The sequence below is a fragment of the Sorex fumeus genome, unplaced genomic scaffold (assembly GCF_029834395.1).
Source record: "Sorex fumeus unplaced genomic scaffold, SorFum_2.1 ptg000265l, whole genome shotgun sequence".
Lineage (NCBI taxonomy): Eukaryota > Metazoa > Chordata > Mammalia > Eulipotyphla > Soricidae > Sorex > Sorex fumeus.
In genome coordinates this window covers 42935488-42950504 of record NW_026606322.1, presented here as the reverse complement: position 1 = coordinate 42950504, position 15017 = coordinate 42935488, and the positions used below count along the sequence as shown (strand labels likewise).

Below are 15017 nucleotides of genomic sequence, written 5' to 3'. Positions count from 1 at the left end.
GTTTGTTTGTTTGTTTTTTTGCTTTTTGCTTTTTGCATCACAACCAGCGATGCACAGGGATTACTCCTGGCTCTGCACTCAGGAATTACTCCTGGCGGTGCTCAGGGGACCATATGGGGAATGCTGGGAATCGAACCTGGGTCAGCCACATGCAAGGCAAACGGCCTACCCGCTGTGCTATTGCTCCAGCTCCTGTAACAAGCTTTAAAGAGAGTTTCAAAGAAATATTGTGTTTCAGTTCACAACCCTACAGTGGCAGTGTAGACCAGGCTGAACTGGGCCATTCTCTTGACTGAGGGCTGTGGACAGCTGGTCTGGGCACAGTGTTCTGGTGACTGCCTGGTGGACAGTTGAAGCCGTTGTTCCTTAATTCTTTCCTGTGTCACTTCTTCCCACAGACGCAGGTGGCAGCGTGTCGGAGTCTCCGAGGGCCTAGTTTTTTTTTTTTTTTTTTTTTTGCTTTTTGGGTCACACCAACGATGCTCAGGGTTACTCTTGGCTCTGCATGCATCACGATGGTAGACCATATGGGATGCCGGGGATTGAACCTAGGTCAGCCATGTGCAAGGCAAATGCCCTACCCACTGTACTATCACTCTGGCCCCTGAGGGCCTAGACTTAGGCTTGCATGACAGTATCCATGCTATTGACGACTGGCCACAGCAGGGCGAGCCTTTGATGTGGGGATGCTTGAGGAGCTGGGTGTGGATCACATCTAGTGGCGCTCAGGGGTTACTTCCTTGAACATAACATAGAGGTCAGCTCTTTGGGGAAATTGAGGTATAAGCGAACGCTCTGCAAATGGATATCAGCATCTGATGCGTAGAAATGTTTTAAAGCATTTGATAAAACAGCACTGTAGCACTGTCCTCCCGTTCATCAGTTTGCTTGAGTGGGTCCAGTAACTCTCCATTGTGAGACTTGTTACTGTGTTTGGCATTTTAAATACATCACTTGTAGCTTGCCAGGCTCTGCCTTGCGGGAGGGATACTCTACAGTAGCTTGCCGGGCTCTTTGAGAGGGGCGGAGGAATCAAACCCGGGTTCGACCAGGCTGGCCGCATGCTAGGCGAAGGCCCTACCACTGTGCTATTGCTCCAGCCCACAATAAAAACTTAGTCAAGTTTATCACAAATTTAGAAGGAAGTCTTTTAAAATTTTATTTAATTTGTTTTTTAAAATTTTTAAAAACTTTTTAATTGAATCACTATGAGATAGACCCTTACAAAGCTGTTCTTGATTAGATTTCAGTCATATAGTGTTCCAACACTCATCTCTCTGCCAGTGTAAATTTCCCAGCACCAGTGTCCCCAAGTTCGCTACCATTACCCCCCACCCCCTGCCTACCTCTACAGTAGGTGCGTCTCTTCTCTCTCTCTCTCCCCTTCTCCCTCTCTCCCTCCCTCCTTCCTTTTGGACATTGTGGTTTACAATATTGATATTGAAAGGTTACCAAGAATATCCCTTTACCGACTTTAGGTTTTTTTTTTTTGACCATATATTTTTAAAAATTTTTATTAGTGAAACATCGTGATGTACATTTGTAGATTTACAGATTTTTGTGCTTGGGTTTCAGTTATACAATGATCGAGTACCTATCCCTCCACCAGTACCCATTCTTCACCACTACTGATCCCAGTATCCCTTTCACCCCCCCCCCCCCCCCCCCGCCTCTGAGGCAGGGCATTCCCTTTTGTTCTCTCTCTCCTTTTGGGTGCTGTGGTTTGCAAAAGAGAAATTGAGTGGCAGTCATGTTTGGTCTATAGTCTCCTTTCAGCATACATCTCCCATCCTGGGAGGATCCTCCCAACACCCTTTATTTGGTCCTCCTTTCTCTATCTGAGCTTACTTTTCCCCTAGCATGTGCGGCTGGCCTCCAAGCCATGGAGTAAAACCTCCTGGTACTTATCCCAGCTATTTTTGGGTGTTAGTCTCCTATTTTGTTACTTTATGTTCCACAGGGGCTGGAGCGATAGCACAGCAGTAGGGCGTTTGCCTTGCATGCAACCAACATTGCCGACCTGAGTTCGATTCCTCCGCCCCTCTCGGAGAGCCCAGCTAGCTACCGAGAGTATCTTGCTCACACGGCAGAGCCTGGCAAGCTACCCATGATGTATTCGATATGCCAAACACAGTAACAACAAAGTCTCCAATGGAGACGTTACTGGGCCCGCTTGAGCAAATTGATGAACAACGGGAGGACCGTGATCCGTGATCCGTGATGTTCCCCAGATGATCAGATCTTGTCCAGTGTGATCATTCCCAGATTGTCATAACGGACCTTTTTCTCTATTACCTACCCTCAGCCCCCCCACACACTTGTGATTAGTTCTGAACATTGACCAGTCTTCCTACCCCTGTTTTCCCTGGCCCTGGATATTAGTCTTCTACATTTTTTTATGTACACAAATGAATGTGCTCATAAAATGAAGTCTTAAGAAGAACATGCGCTGAAATGTATCAGTAAGACATTTCCCAGTCCCAGGTGTTTCCGGCACCTTGGCGGGTGTGAGTCAATGAATGCCTGTAACCCAGAACTAGATGCGTGTAATTTTTCTGTTTTAGTGTATTCATTTCCATCCTTCTCTTTGTTGTTGCTGTTGTGTTTTGTTGTATTGCATGAGGGTGTCACAGGCACTCTGCTGGTCACATGGACAAGCTCACACTTGTGCTCCTGGTGGTAGGGCTCACACTGGGGTTCTGCTTAGGGCTGTGCTCCACCCCTTGCCTGTCTCTGCTCTGTGGTATGTAGAGGCAGCACACTCCACTGTGCCACCACTGCCCCAAGAGCAGCACCTGCGGGGCCAGTCCTGGTACCGTTTGGCAGCAGCCCCCTGTTAGGGGGGGGTTGAACTCACATCCTTGCACTTGCACGACAGGGGCCTTGTACCCCCAATCTGTTCAGATCCCCCAGGATTTAGTTTTAGGCATCTTAGATAGAAAACACCATCCACTAAGAGAAACTTTTTACCAAGTTGGGAAGTTGACAGAATTATTCACTAAGGGGTATTCTCCTGCCAGAATGAACTGCAGACTTTGGGGCTGGGCAGATAGCTCCCAGGGCCCTGAGAATGACCCCCAGCTCCACATGGCCTCCCAAATTCTGCCTGCTGTAGCCCGCAGCCCCAAATAAGGAACAAAGGAAACAGTCAAAACAGATCAGGGAGACAATTCAAAAATGAATCCCCTCTGGGGGCTGGAGCATAGGGCATTTGCCTTGCATGGGGCCGATCTGGGTTCAAATCCTAGCATCCCATATGGTCCCCTAATCACCGCCAGGAGTAATTCCTGAGTGCAGAGCCAGGAGTAATCCCTGAGTGTTGCTGGTGTAACCCAAAAAGCAAAAAACAAAAACAGATCTCCCCTCCACCCCCAGAACCATGCCAGGCATAGCCTGTGCGTTCCACCAGGATGGCCAAGTTAACCCATGCCCCCAACGCCATAGACTGCAGACTACTTTAAGCTTCTTGACTATTTCCCCCACCCCCTGCGCTCCTGTGAGCAGCTGGGGACCTCCCATGGGCCTGGTCCCAACCTAACAGCAGGTGCTTAATCCTTGCCCGTGCTTCTTTCTCCAGATTTCACCCGAAGCTTGCGTATCACTACTCCGGAGCAGATGATTGAAAAGGCGAAAGGAGAGACGGCCTATTTGCCCTGCAAGTTCACCCTTGGTCAGGAGGACCAGGGTCCTCTGGACATTGAGTGGCTGCTCTCGCCGGCTGATAATCAGATTGTGGACCAAGTGGTAAGTCTTCAGTGCCCGCTTACTCACCAGATGTCTGTGGTACTTGCCTGACGTGTCCAGCACCTTGTGTGCCCAGGGCAGGGGAGGAGCAGGGCCATTGGGACTCTGAAGGGAGCCCCAGATTTTTCAGAATGATTTGCTGTCTGGGGTAAGGACCACTATGATTCAAAGACAAAGAAATAGTGGGGTGCATCTGCAGTGAGGTGAAATGGGTCAGGGGCTAAGAATGGTAGGGAACAAGGGTGAACTGCTGGATACTTTTGAGAAAGCTTTAAGGAGGGTTCAGAATGTCTGCATGAGGAAGTGTGTGGAAGATGGAAGGGCAGAGATGGAGACGTGGAGCAGGCACGAGAGTGTCACGAATGGATCAGAGTCTTGCGTTAGGTGCTGTCGAGAAAATGAGATTTTGTGAAAAGTTAGAATTGAATTTTGTTAAAAATGTTCACACAAAGGAGCTGGGGCAATAGCACATCAGGTAGGGCGTTTGCCTTGCACGTGGCCAGACCCGGGTTCGATTCCCAGCATATGGTCCCCTGAGCATCTCCAGGAGTAACTGCTGAATGCAGAACCAGAAGTAACCCCTGTGCATTGCCGGGTGTGACCCCCCACCCAAAAAAAATGTTCACAGAGATTGTGTTTCCAATATCAATGCCATCAGATATAACAATGTAACAGAGCCTATTTTCGCTACTTCCTGAAGTTAACTATCCTACCTAATAACTTTTTGGTTTTTGGGTCACACCCAGTGGTGCTTGGGGGTTTCTACTGGCTCTGCACTCAGAATTACTCCTGCTCAGGGCATCATATTTGGTACTTATCTCACTTTGTCTTTTAATGGTGCCAGCATATGTTATTTATATATTGTTCTGTTTTTTGTTTTCTGGGGCCACACCAGGCAGTTCTCAGGACTTACTCCTGGCTCTGTGCTCAGGGATCATTTCTGGCAGTGCTGGGATCCCATAGGCAGTGCTGGGGATAGAACCCAGGTCAGTCATGTGCAAGGCAAGTGCCTTACCGTCTGTAATGTTTCTCTGGCGCTTACATTTTTCCTGTGCTGGGGACCAAACCCGGGATTTCACATATGTGAGTCAGGTTCTCTTACCTCTGAAATACCCCAGAGTGTTTGATTTAATTTTAAGTGTTGTAAATTAGTTTTGCCTTGATATGTTTAAATTAGAAATTAGAAGAAAGAAAGAAAGAAAGAAAGAAAGAAAGAAAGAAAGAAACCTGTGTTGATTATAGTAGACCAGGGCCAGAGAAAAATAAATCCAGTTCTATATCTTCAGAGGAATGTGATTTTATGCATTTACTTGGAGGTGTTGTGTTTTTGGGTCACACCCAGCAGTGCTCAGGGCCCCTGGCTCTGAGCTCAGGGTTCCTTCCTGGTGGTGCTCAGGGCACCATATGGGATGCTGGGGATCGAACCCAGGTAGCTGTGTGCAAGGCAGATGTCTTGCTTGTACTCTTTCCAGCTCCTGGAAGAGAAGTTTTATCTTCTTTCTTATGGTTCATATAAAGACGGGGCCTGTTCAGCCAACTTAATGGCCTTGTCCGAGCGTAGCTGGGGAGTTACTATTTTTGGCTCAACCTGGCAGTTGGCTTACGATACGTTGGTGAAGAAAATAATTAAGGTACTTTCCTGAACTGTGAATGATCCCAGCTAGAAACAAACCTTTCCCTTGACTTGCTGCAGGAACTTCCTTCTGCCTTCGTAAGCAAAATCACTTAAGCCTGACTCATTCTGTGTACTCAGCCCACATACCTGTCCCCTGCTTTGTTCTTTTCTTTGCCATCAGCGTTGGCCACAGGCAGAATACAGGCTTCTGACTGAGGCGGCCCCCCCCCCCCCCCCCCCATTCCCTCGCCAGCGCCAGGCCCACCTTCGCTTTCAAGTCTTAGACTCTTGGGGCTGGGGATGTGGCTCAGTGGTCGCCCACTTGCTTTGCTTGGTAAATAAAGCCCTGGGCTTGATTCCCAGCGTGACTTCCCCAAAGGAAAAATGTGTATAGAGTTCAGGATCCTGTCACACAGGAATCGATGAAGAGCAAAGGTCTGAGATGCGTCTGGCTTACATAGCTTGCATTGTGTATCCGGAGACCAAGCATAGTATGTCCTGCCAGCTCAGAAAGAGGACCCAAAATTATTCATGCTGACTGTGGGCAGTGATAGCCTGTCTTGCAGGGCTTGGTGTGAGGCCTGGGACTTGTAAGATAGGTACGGAGAGAGAACTGGGTTTTCCACGTCTGTGTCTGGATGATCTGAGTCTCTGTATTAAAACACGAGAAAGGCCAAAGAAAGGGGGCTCAGCAAGAGACTGGCACATAAGAGCATTCTTTTCAGTTATTTATTGTATGGGTTTAAACCCAGGTATCTGGGATCCCCTCTCCCCAGCCCCATCTTCATTAAAATTAACCTTTCTTTGCACCAGGCTATACTGTCCCCTCCCCTCCTCCCGTGTTGTATAAATTTCTTTTTCCTTAAAAAGTAAGATAGGAATGGGTGGACCAGCCTCTCAACATTGTGGTGAATGCTTGTGTGTGCAAGCTTTTGGTAAGCTTGAAATTGCTTAGAGGGCCGGTATGTTAGTGCAGCGGGTAGGGCGATTGCTTTGCAAGTGGATGGCTCAGGTTCGATTCCCAGCGTCTCACATGATCCCCCAAGTCATGCCAGGAGCAACCCCTGAGCACCACTGGGTGTGACCCAAAACCAAAACCGAAACCAAACAAAAAAAGAACTTGCTTAGAAACATCGACAAGGAAGTTTATTCTGCCCATCCAAATCATTCGGCTGTGGGACCTTTTATAAGAGATGATTTCTGAAAACCCCCAGATAAAACATAGGTGACGCCCACAGGCTTGCAGAGTTACAGAGAGGAATCAGAATTGCTTGGTAAATGTTAGTTCTCTGTTTGAGGCTGGGGGAGGGTGTGTGCATCAGGTTTACAAAACACCTAGCAGTGGAGACTTTCCTGCAAAGGCTGTTACAGGGCTTCCGTACTGTTCTGGTCCCAGCCGCCACCTCGCCCTCCCCCTACCTGTGCCATGTGAAGGGCCCGCACCACAGCTCCTGCCCACCATCACCCGGTGCTGCTCCACCACTCCCGGGTAGGCTCACCTCTGCCTGGTATCCCCTGGCCTGTTCCGAGCGGGAGTTCAGAGCCCCCTTCTACCCTTTCTGCCTGGTGGAGCCCAGCAGCCGCCTGTGCCACGTTATGGGCCATGCCACAGCTCCTGAAGTACGCAGCTGCGGATGCGACAGCTCTGCCCAACACATTCCATGCTGCTCACGTTCCTGTTTTTGTGTGAGGAGAGAAGACAGAGCAACCTCCAGCTCCATCCCTTAGTGGTTTCCAGGGTGGGCAACTGCAGAGATTCACCTCCCAGAACATGAAAAGCTAGAAAAGCGGTGGGGAAAATACATAGCCCACCAGGCTCAGGGAGCAAAGCCAGTATCGCTGAAGGCATAAACAGCACCAGGTCCTCCTCAGGCAATGTCTTCAGTGACATCAGACTTGCTCATGAGGATGTTTGAAGAGTTCAAAGAAATTATAACACAGATAGTCAGTAAATATGGCAAAGTATGAGAGACGAAATGAAAGCCCTATTACCGTCAGAAACGTCAGAAATAAGAACATGGTAGGTGGTGTAAAAGTCAATAGGAGCTCTGAACTGCAGAATAACCGAAGCTGAGCAAAAGATCAAGGAGCTCCAGGAAGAGGAGGAAACTGCTGGAAAACAGCAGAAGGTGGAAAATAGCCTGAAGAGAAACGAACAGCATACCAGAGAACTATGGGATGACTTCAAGAGGGGCAGTGTGAGAATCATTGAAGTCTCTGAGCAACAGGAAGGCAAATGTGAAGAAATAATAGTTAAGGGGGCTGGAGCGATAGCACAGAGGGTAGGGCATCTGCCTTGGGCGCGGCTGACCCGGGTTCGATTCCCAGCATCCCATATGGTCCCCTGAGCACTGCCAGGAGTAATTCCTGAGTGCAGAGCCAGGAGTAACCCCTGTGCATAGCCAGGTGTGACCCAAAAAGCAAAAAAAAAAAAAAAATTGTTAAGCAAATCATCAATAAGAACTGTCCAGAGTTAAGGGTTATAGGCACCGAGATCTAGGAGGTCCAAAGGGTCCCAGTGAAAACAGACCCAATTAGGAAAATGCCAAGACACAGAATATTCAAGATGACAAAATTCAGAAATAGAGACAGAATATTGAATGCTACAAGATCAAAAAAGGAATTTATATATAAAAAAGGAAAGTCCATAAGATGTATAGCAGATCAATCAAATGAGCCAGAGTAATATGGTTAGTACAAAACCTCAATGTGACCACCTCATCAAGAATCTCAGCTAGATTATCATTCAGATTTGAAGGACTCTACAGAGGTTCATGACAGCAGCTTAGGGAATTCCTAGCTTTGAGACCAGTTTTGCAAGAGGCATTGAAGGAACTCCTTTAAAGGACAGGGAACACAGGAGACGCTCCCCATCGGGGGCATTGAGTGTGGCCCCACTAATGGTTGCTTGTGGCTGTCCTCTACTAGATTGAGAAAGGTTAAAGGCATAGAGCAATTAATCATCAGAATAGACTATTTATTTCCTGATAATTCTGTTTGCCATTCCTTTCCGTTTTATTAGACCGGCTGACAGAAAATAATTTTGTCGTATCCTTGCCCAGGAGGCAGATTGAGAGACGGGAGGGAACCTGGAGGTATTGGTGTAGGGAACGGGGTGTTGATGGTGGGATTGGTGCTGGCATGTTATATGCCTGAAACAGCACTATTATGAACAGGTTTGCAAATCACAGTGTCTCAGTAAATGTTCCTGGAAAAAAAATAAAACATGATTACAGAGAGAGGGGAGTGGAGTGGGGGAGGGAGGAAGTTGCAAATATAACAGCGAGCATTAAGCTTTTCACAACAAAGGTGTCCATAGTCAAATACAAGGGAAGGTATGACCATTTCTTTCCGGGCATTCTCACTGTTACTGTTGACAAGCGGGTGTGACAAGAAAATGGAAGAAATAATGACTTGATGTTGACTCAAGTGCTGCTTTCATGTCTTAGCAAAATCCGTAGAGTGCCAGCTCCATGCAGGTACCTCATGTGTAAACCAAAGACCCGTAGAGGGTGAAGGGTGGAATCGGCGTAGGAGAGAAGATGAGCTCTTTAATTTATAAATGACATGCTCGAGGTTCACTTGGATCACAGGGCTTCACTGGAGTTTTAAGCCAGAAAGGAACCCATGTCCTACTCTCAAAATTCCTACAGCTAGCCCTTGTTATTAGGAAAACTTACCTGTCATCATCTGGTAATAATCGTCTCCGAAATCATCAGATGAAGACTGCAGTTGTATTTTCTGAAAAATTTTTGGGGTGGGGAGGTGGCACCATGGATCCTTGCCCCTTGGGTCACAGATAATGAAATTTGGATGATTCTATTAGCAAATATGAAAAATGATTAAATGTATCAAAGTATATATATATATATTTATTTATTAGTATCACCATGAGGTACAGTTACAGACTTACAGACTTTCGTGCTTGCATTTCAGTTACACAATGGTCGCGTATACATCCCTCCACCATTGCCCATTTTCCACCATCAATGGCCACAGTACTCCTCCCACCACCCCTACCCTGTCCCCCCCACCCCACCCCACCCCGCCTCTGTGGCGGGGCATTCCCTTTTGCTCTCTTTCCTTTTTGGTGTTGTGTTTTGCAATAGAGGCATTAAGTGGCCATCATGTTTGGTCTAGTCTTACTTTCAGCGTGCATCTCCCATCTCGAGTGGATCCTCCTAGCACCCTTTACTTGGTGGTCCCTTCTCTATCTGAGCTGCCTTTTCCCCCAGCATGCTAGGCTTCTAAGCTGTGGAGTAATCCTCTTGGTACTTACCTCTACTATTCTTGGGTGTTACTCTTCATTCTGTTACTTTATATTCCACAAATGAGTGCAGTCTTTCTATGTCTGTCCCTCTCTTTCTGATTCATTTCACTTAACATGATATCAAAATAAATTTTAGTGATAGAGATTATTGAGATTCCCTTCAGGTGAGGTTTTATGCAATTTATCTTCTCTCTAAATCTAACTTGGTTATTTTTATCAAAGCCCATAATAGCAGCTCAGAAAACCCAGTTGGGATTAGGAATGTGTCTGCTTTCTGTCACACAAGATCTATTGAGATCTTGTGTTAATGTGGAGAACATAACTTAAGAGGTTCATTTTAGAATTTTATTTAATATTCTACAACCCTCAATTGTTTCCAACTTAAATTGCAAAGTTCTAATTCTTATTAGATTCCATAGGTAGGGTGAGGTGTTTGTGGGCTGTGGTGGTGTGAATGGATCAGGTTTTATATACATGATTGCAGCTGAGAAATGGAGTGTCTCAGAGTGAACAAATCTATGTTCTTGTCCAGTTTTACCAAATGAGTATTTAACCTAGCCCCCAGGGCTATATTAGGGTGGGTGTTGGTTTCCCTATTTAAAATAAAAGTATGCAACCACTCCCAAGGCTCTTTATATGCCATGTTCTCCTTTTGTTGTGTGTTTTAATTCCACAGTGTCGTGTATGTAGCGCTCCTACAGTCAGACAGAAGCTTGGTTCTCTGATGATTGTTTTTTGTATTTTGGTTTCTTTTAGATTATTCTATATTCTGGAGACAAGGTTTATGAAGACTACTATAAAGATCTGAAAGGACGAGTACACTTTACAAGCAATGATCTCAAATCTGGCGATGCATCAATAAATGTCACAAATCTACAGTTGTCAGATATCGGCACTTACCAGTGCAAAGTGAAAAAAGCCCCTGGTGTTGGCAATAAGAAGTTTCAGCTCACAGTTCTTGGTAAGTTACTTGTGTTCACGTTACATATTCAAAGGACGAACGCTCACAATACAGAGTATGAGCAATATTTATATAAAATAAAGCCTGATGAGTTACTTAGAGTAATCTAAACATTTGATGCAGTTTTACTGTCCTCAAGATAAAGCGGAAGGTTAACACACTTTTTTTTTTTTTAATGGAAAAATAAGGTATTGGGGCTGCAGGGATAGCACAGCAGGTAGGGAGTTTGCCTTGCACGTGGCTGACCTGGGTTCAATTCCCAGCATCTCATATGGTCCCCAAAGCACCGCCAGGAGTAATTCCTGGGTGCAGAGCGAGGAGGAACCCCTGAGCATCACCAGGTGTGTCCACAGTAGCAAAACTGAAGATAGTACAGAAACAGAGGAAGGCTAAGACATCTGCGTTCCATGTGGCTGTTCCTCGGTATGCTGGGGATTGAATCAGGTCAGCTGCGGGCAAGCCAAGTTCCCTACGCACTATACTATAGCTCCAGCCACATGTCTCATTTTTCTCACCTGCCTTCTCCCTAACCTCCCACTGTCCCCTGTGCTGGCATTTGAACCCGTACTGCAAGGCAAGTGTTCTTCCTGAGCCACCTCCCTGACCTCACTGGTAGTTTGTCTTAAAGTGCTTTTGCGCATGCGCGTTCTCTCTCTCTCTCTCTCTCTCTCTCTCTCTCTCTCCCCCCCCTCCCCCCTCTCCTTCTCCCTCTCTCCCTCCCTGTCCTTTCCCTCTATCTCTCTCCTTCTCCCCCTCGTCCTACCTCCCTCCCCCCTCCCTCTTTCTCCCTCTCACCCTCTCCTCTCCCTCCCTTGGAGACTAGGAGACAATGGAAACTACAAAGTCTTTGCAAGTTCAAAGACTGTATGTTTATTATCCTCCTCAACACTCTGTGCTCTTGTGTAAACACATTAGCCCCTCCTTGTCTCTGAAGGTTATTATTCATTAATAGACGTGTAAAACCCTGTTGCGCATGGCCTGCTCACTCTCAGGGTTGCCCACTCCTTTGCCTCTTTTGCCCTTAGCTTCTTGTTTTTATCAGTGCCTTGGAGCATGCTCCCTTGACCTTAGCTTCTTGTTTTTATCAGTGCCTTGGAGGAGCTTCCCCCCTCCTTCATAAAATGTATGATTTTTATCCTAAAAAAAAAAAAACGAACAAACCCTACTGTGGTACTCGTGCTACACAAGTGGAAGGTGACCTTGTAGTAAACAACTGTTCTGTATAAATCCCTCTACTTTGTGCCCTGAGGTTTCTTGTTCAGGGATGTTTTGAGGGGACCCATTTTGTACAAGAAATGCTGATTGTCAGAGTTGTCTGCTATGGCCCTGGAGGAAACTAATCAAGGCACGGCTTTCCCGGATCATATTTTGCCTCTTTCTTTTTGAGAAAACAGATTGGGGCGGGGTGCAGGGAGACAAGAAGCTGAGGCTTAATTTGAACCTTCCTGTTTTCTAAAAACTAACAAGAGAGCCTGGGAGCAAGAATGTAGGTTATTGTGGAGCCTAGTGGCACCTTTGGGTTCCCGTGGCTGCTGGCCTAACCGGTTGTTTCGTGGAGAGTGGCCATGCAGGGGGCTGTGAACATTCAGAACCCACCTTCAGAACGTTTCCTGTGTCATGAAAGCGAGTGGACCTGAACAGGGAACCAGGACAAGAATATGATGATGTTGGGAATTGAAGCTGTCTTTCTGAGTGTAATTGAACCTACTTGGGGATGCCTTTCCCTCCCTTCTTTTCTTCCTTTCTTTTCTTGCTTTCCTTTCTCTTTCTTTCCTCTTTCTGTTTCTCCTTTCTTTTTTTTCTGCCCCCCCCCCCCATTTCCTTCCTTTCTTTCTTCTTGGTTTTTTTTTCTTTTTCTGTGAAGAGCTGGGTCATACCTGGTAGAATACGGGGCATCGCTCCTAAGTGGTCCTCAGGGGACCATGTACGACTAGGAATGAAACCCAGCCCTCCCTCATGCCAAACTTTTCCCCTTTTGATCTCTTTCTCTCTCCAGCCCAGTACTTTCATTGCATGAATGTGCAAGCAGGTAAAAGTGTTAATTTGTCTGAGCACTTATTCCAGACCCAAACATAGTTCAAATTATTTTCTTTCTCTCTCCCTCTCCTTCTCCCCTTTGGTTCTGGAGCCATGTCTAACAATGCTGCGAGCTCCCTCTCCTCTGTGCTTGGGGAGCACCAAGTGCTGGGGCTCAGACCCTGGCCTTTTGCAGACAAAGCATTCCCTCAGCTCCTTTGGGCTGTCTCTGTGCCCTGACTAGATTTTTATATGTTCTTGCATCGCCACTGACCAGGAAGGACTGAGTTAAAATATAAGTGGAGTCTTAACTAATTCATGATGTACCAATCAGAGCATACCTGTTTGTTGGGAAATCCCTGAAACTGCAGGCATACCAGGAGGACTCCAGTTGGCATTGTATTTCCGGAAGAGTTGTGAATAAGCACTGTGTGTGTGTGTGTGTGTGTGTGTGTGTGTGTGAGAGAGAGAGAGAGAGAGAGAGAGATTTAAATTAATTTGTCACTGTCACTGTCCTCCCGTTGTTTATCATTGTTCATCAAGCGGGCCCAGTAACATTTCCATTGTGACACTTGTTACTGTGTTTGGCATATCAAATACGTCATGGGTAGCTTGCCAGGCTTTGCCGTACGGGCAAGATACTCTCAGTAGCTTGCTGGGCTCTCCGAGAGGGGTGGAGGAATTGAACCTGGGTCGGCCAGGCTGGCTGCATGCAAGACCAATGCCTTACCCGCTGTGCTATCACTCCAGCCCTAAATTAATTGGGGCAAAGTAAGGAAACTCTTAGGGCATTGCTTCCTGCTGGCTAGAAGGAAGGGTGCCTTCACGCTCATTCTCTCAACCCGGCCACACAGAGGGACAGGTAACACAGTAACTAATGTTATGTTTGGGGGAGTCCCAGTGGCTAAGCCAGGGCTCAGTTCCAAGCAGGGAAAGAGAGGGGAACGGAATTAAAGGGCTCAGAAGTATTTCCGTAAGGAAGAGGGGTCACTTGTTACTCTCAGCTGGAGAGAGGAGAATTTTTTTCCCGAGTTTTTATTTTTATTGAATCACCATGAGAGCATTACAAAATTGTTCATGATTGCATTCAGTCATAGAATGTTCCAACACCCATTCCCCCACCAGTGTAATTTCCCCAGCACCAGTGTCCCCAGTTTCCCTCCCACCCCTTCTAGTCACCCCACACCCCCAGCCTGCGTCTATGCAGGTACTTCTCCTCCCTTTTCTCTCTCTCTCTCTCTCTCTCTCTCTCTCTCTCTCTCTCTCTCTCTTTCTCTCTCTCTCTCTGTCTCTCTCATTTTAGCCGTTATGGTTTGCTATACGGATGCCGAAAGGTTATCAGTATATCCCTTTACCTTATTTCAGTACTCAGTTCTTGTCCAGAGTAGTATTGTCATAATGGACCTTCCTCCATCTTAACTACCCTCCATATCCCACACCATTGAACATTTTTTTCTTCTTTTTTGGGAGGTGGGGGGGGATCACACCCAGCGATGTTCAGGGGTTACTCCTGGCTCTACACTCAGGAAATTACTCCTGGCGGTGCTTTGGGGACCATATGGGGATGCCAGGGATTTAATCTGGGTCGGCCGCATGCAAGACAAGCGCCCTACCCTCTCTGTACTATCACTCGCACCCCATTGAACAAACATTGACCAGTCCTCCTGCCCCATTTTCCCTGGCCTTGGATATTAGTTTCATACTGCATTTTTTTTTTTAAAGTCCCACAAATGAATGCAGTCATTCTATATCTGTCCCTCTCCTTCTGACTCACTTCACTCAGCATGCTACTGGACAGGAGAATTTTATTTTTGAGTGGGGGGCCTTTTTGGGTCACACCTGACGTTGCACAGAGGTTACTCCTGGCTCATGCACTCAGGAATTACTCCTGGCAGTGCTCAGGGGACCATATCGGATGTTGGAAATTGAACCCAGGTCGACCACAAGCAAGGCAAACCCCCTAACCGCTGTACTATTGCTCCAGCCCTTTGGACAGAAATTTTTTTTTTTTTTTGCTTTTTTGGGTCACACCCGGTGATGCACAGAAGTTACTCCTGGCTCTGCACTCAGGAATTACTCCTGGTGGTGTTGAGGGGACCATATGGGATGCTGGGAATCGAACCCCGGTCGGCTGCGTGCAAGGCAAATGCCCTACCTGCTGTGCTATTGCTCCAGCCCAAGGACAGGAGAATTTCTTAATCAGCCCTCTCCTGTGTTTGCCCATGAGCCATGACTACCCCTGGGAAAACCCACCTGCATTTTCGCTGCAGGGTGAAAGCTGGGAGGAAGTGATGTTCATTGTGGGGGAGGACTGTGCAGTGTGGCACAGTCTGGGGGAGAGACAAAGGGTTGCTGTTCTGGGATGAGCAGGAATAGTGGTCCCGGGGCTCACTCACGGAGTCAGAGGACCT

General features: G+C 47.0%; 1 protein-coding gene across 2 annotated transcripts in view; it reads left to right on the top strand.

Annotated features, from left to right (window-relative positions):
• The window catches only part of CXADR (CXADR Ig-like cell adhesion molecule), a 67884-nt gene that overhangs the window by 27084 nt on the left and 25783 nt on the right, over positions 1 to 15017 (top strand). For both annotated transcript variants that reach the window (XM_056109226.1, XM_056109225.1), the window contains exons 2-3: positions 3578 to 3744; positions 10386 to 10590. In XM_056109226.1, coding sequence (XP_055965201.1) covers positions 3578 to 3744; positions 10386 to 10590 — 372 coding nt within the window. The remainder of the gene's footprint in view (positions 1 to 3577; positions 3745 to 10385; positions 10591 to 15017) is intronic.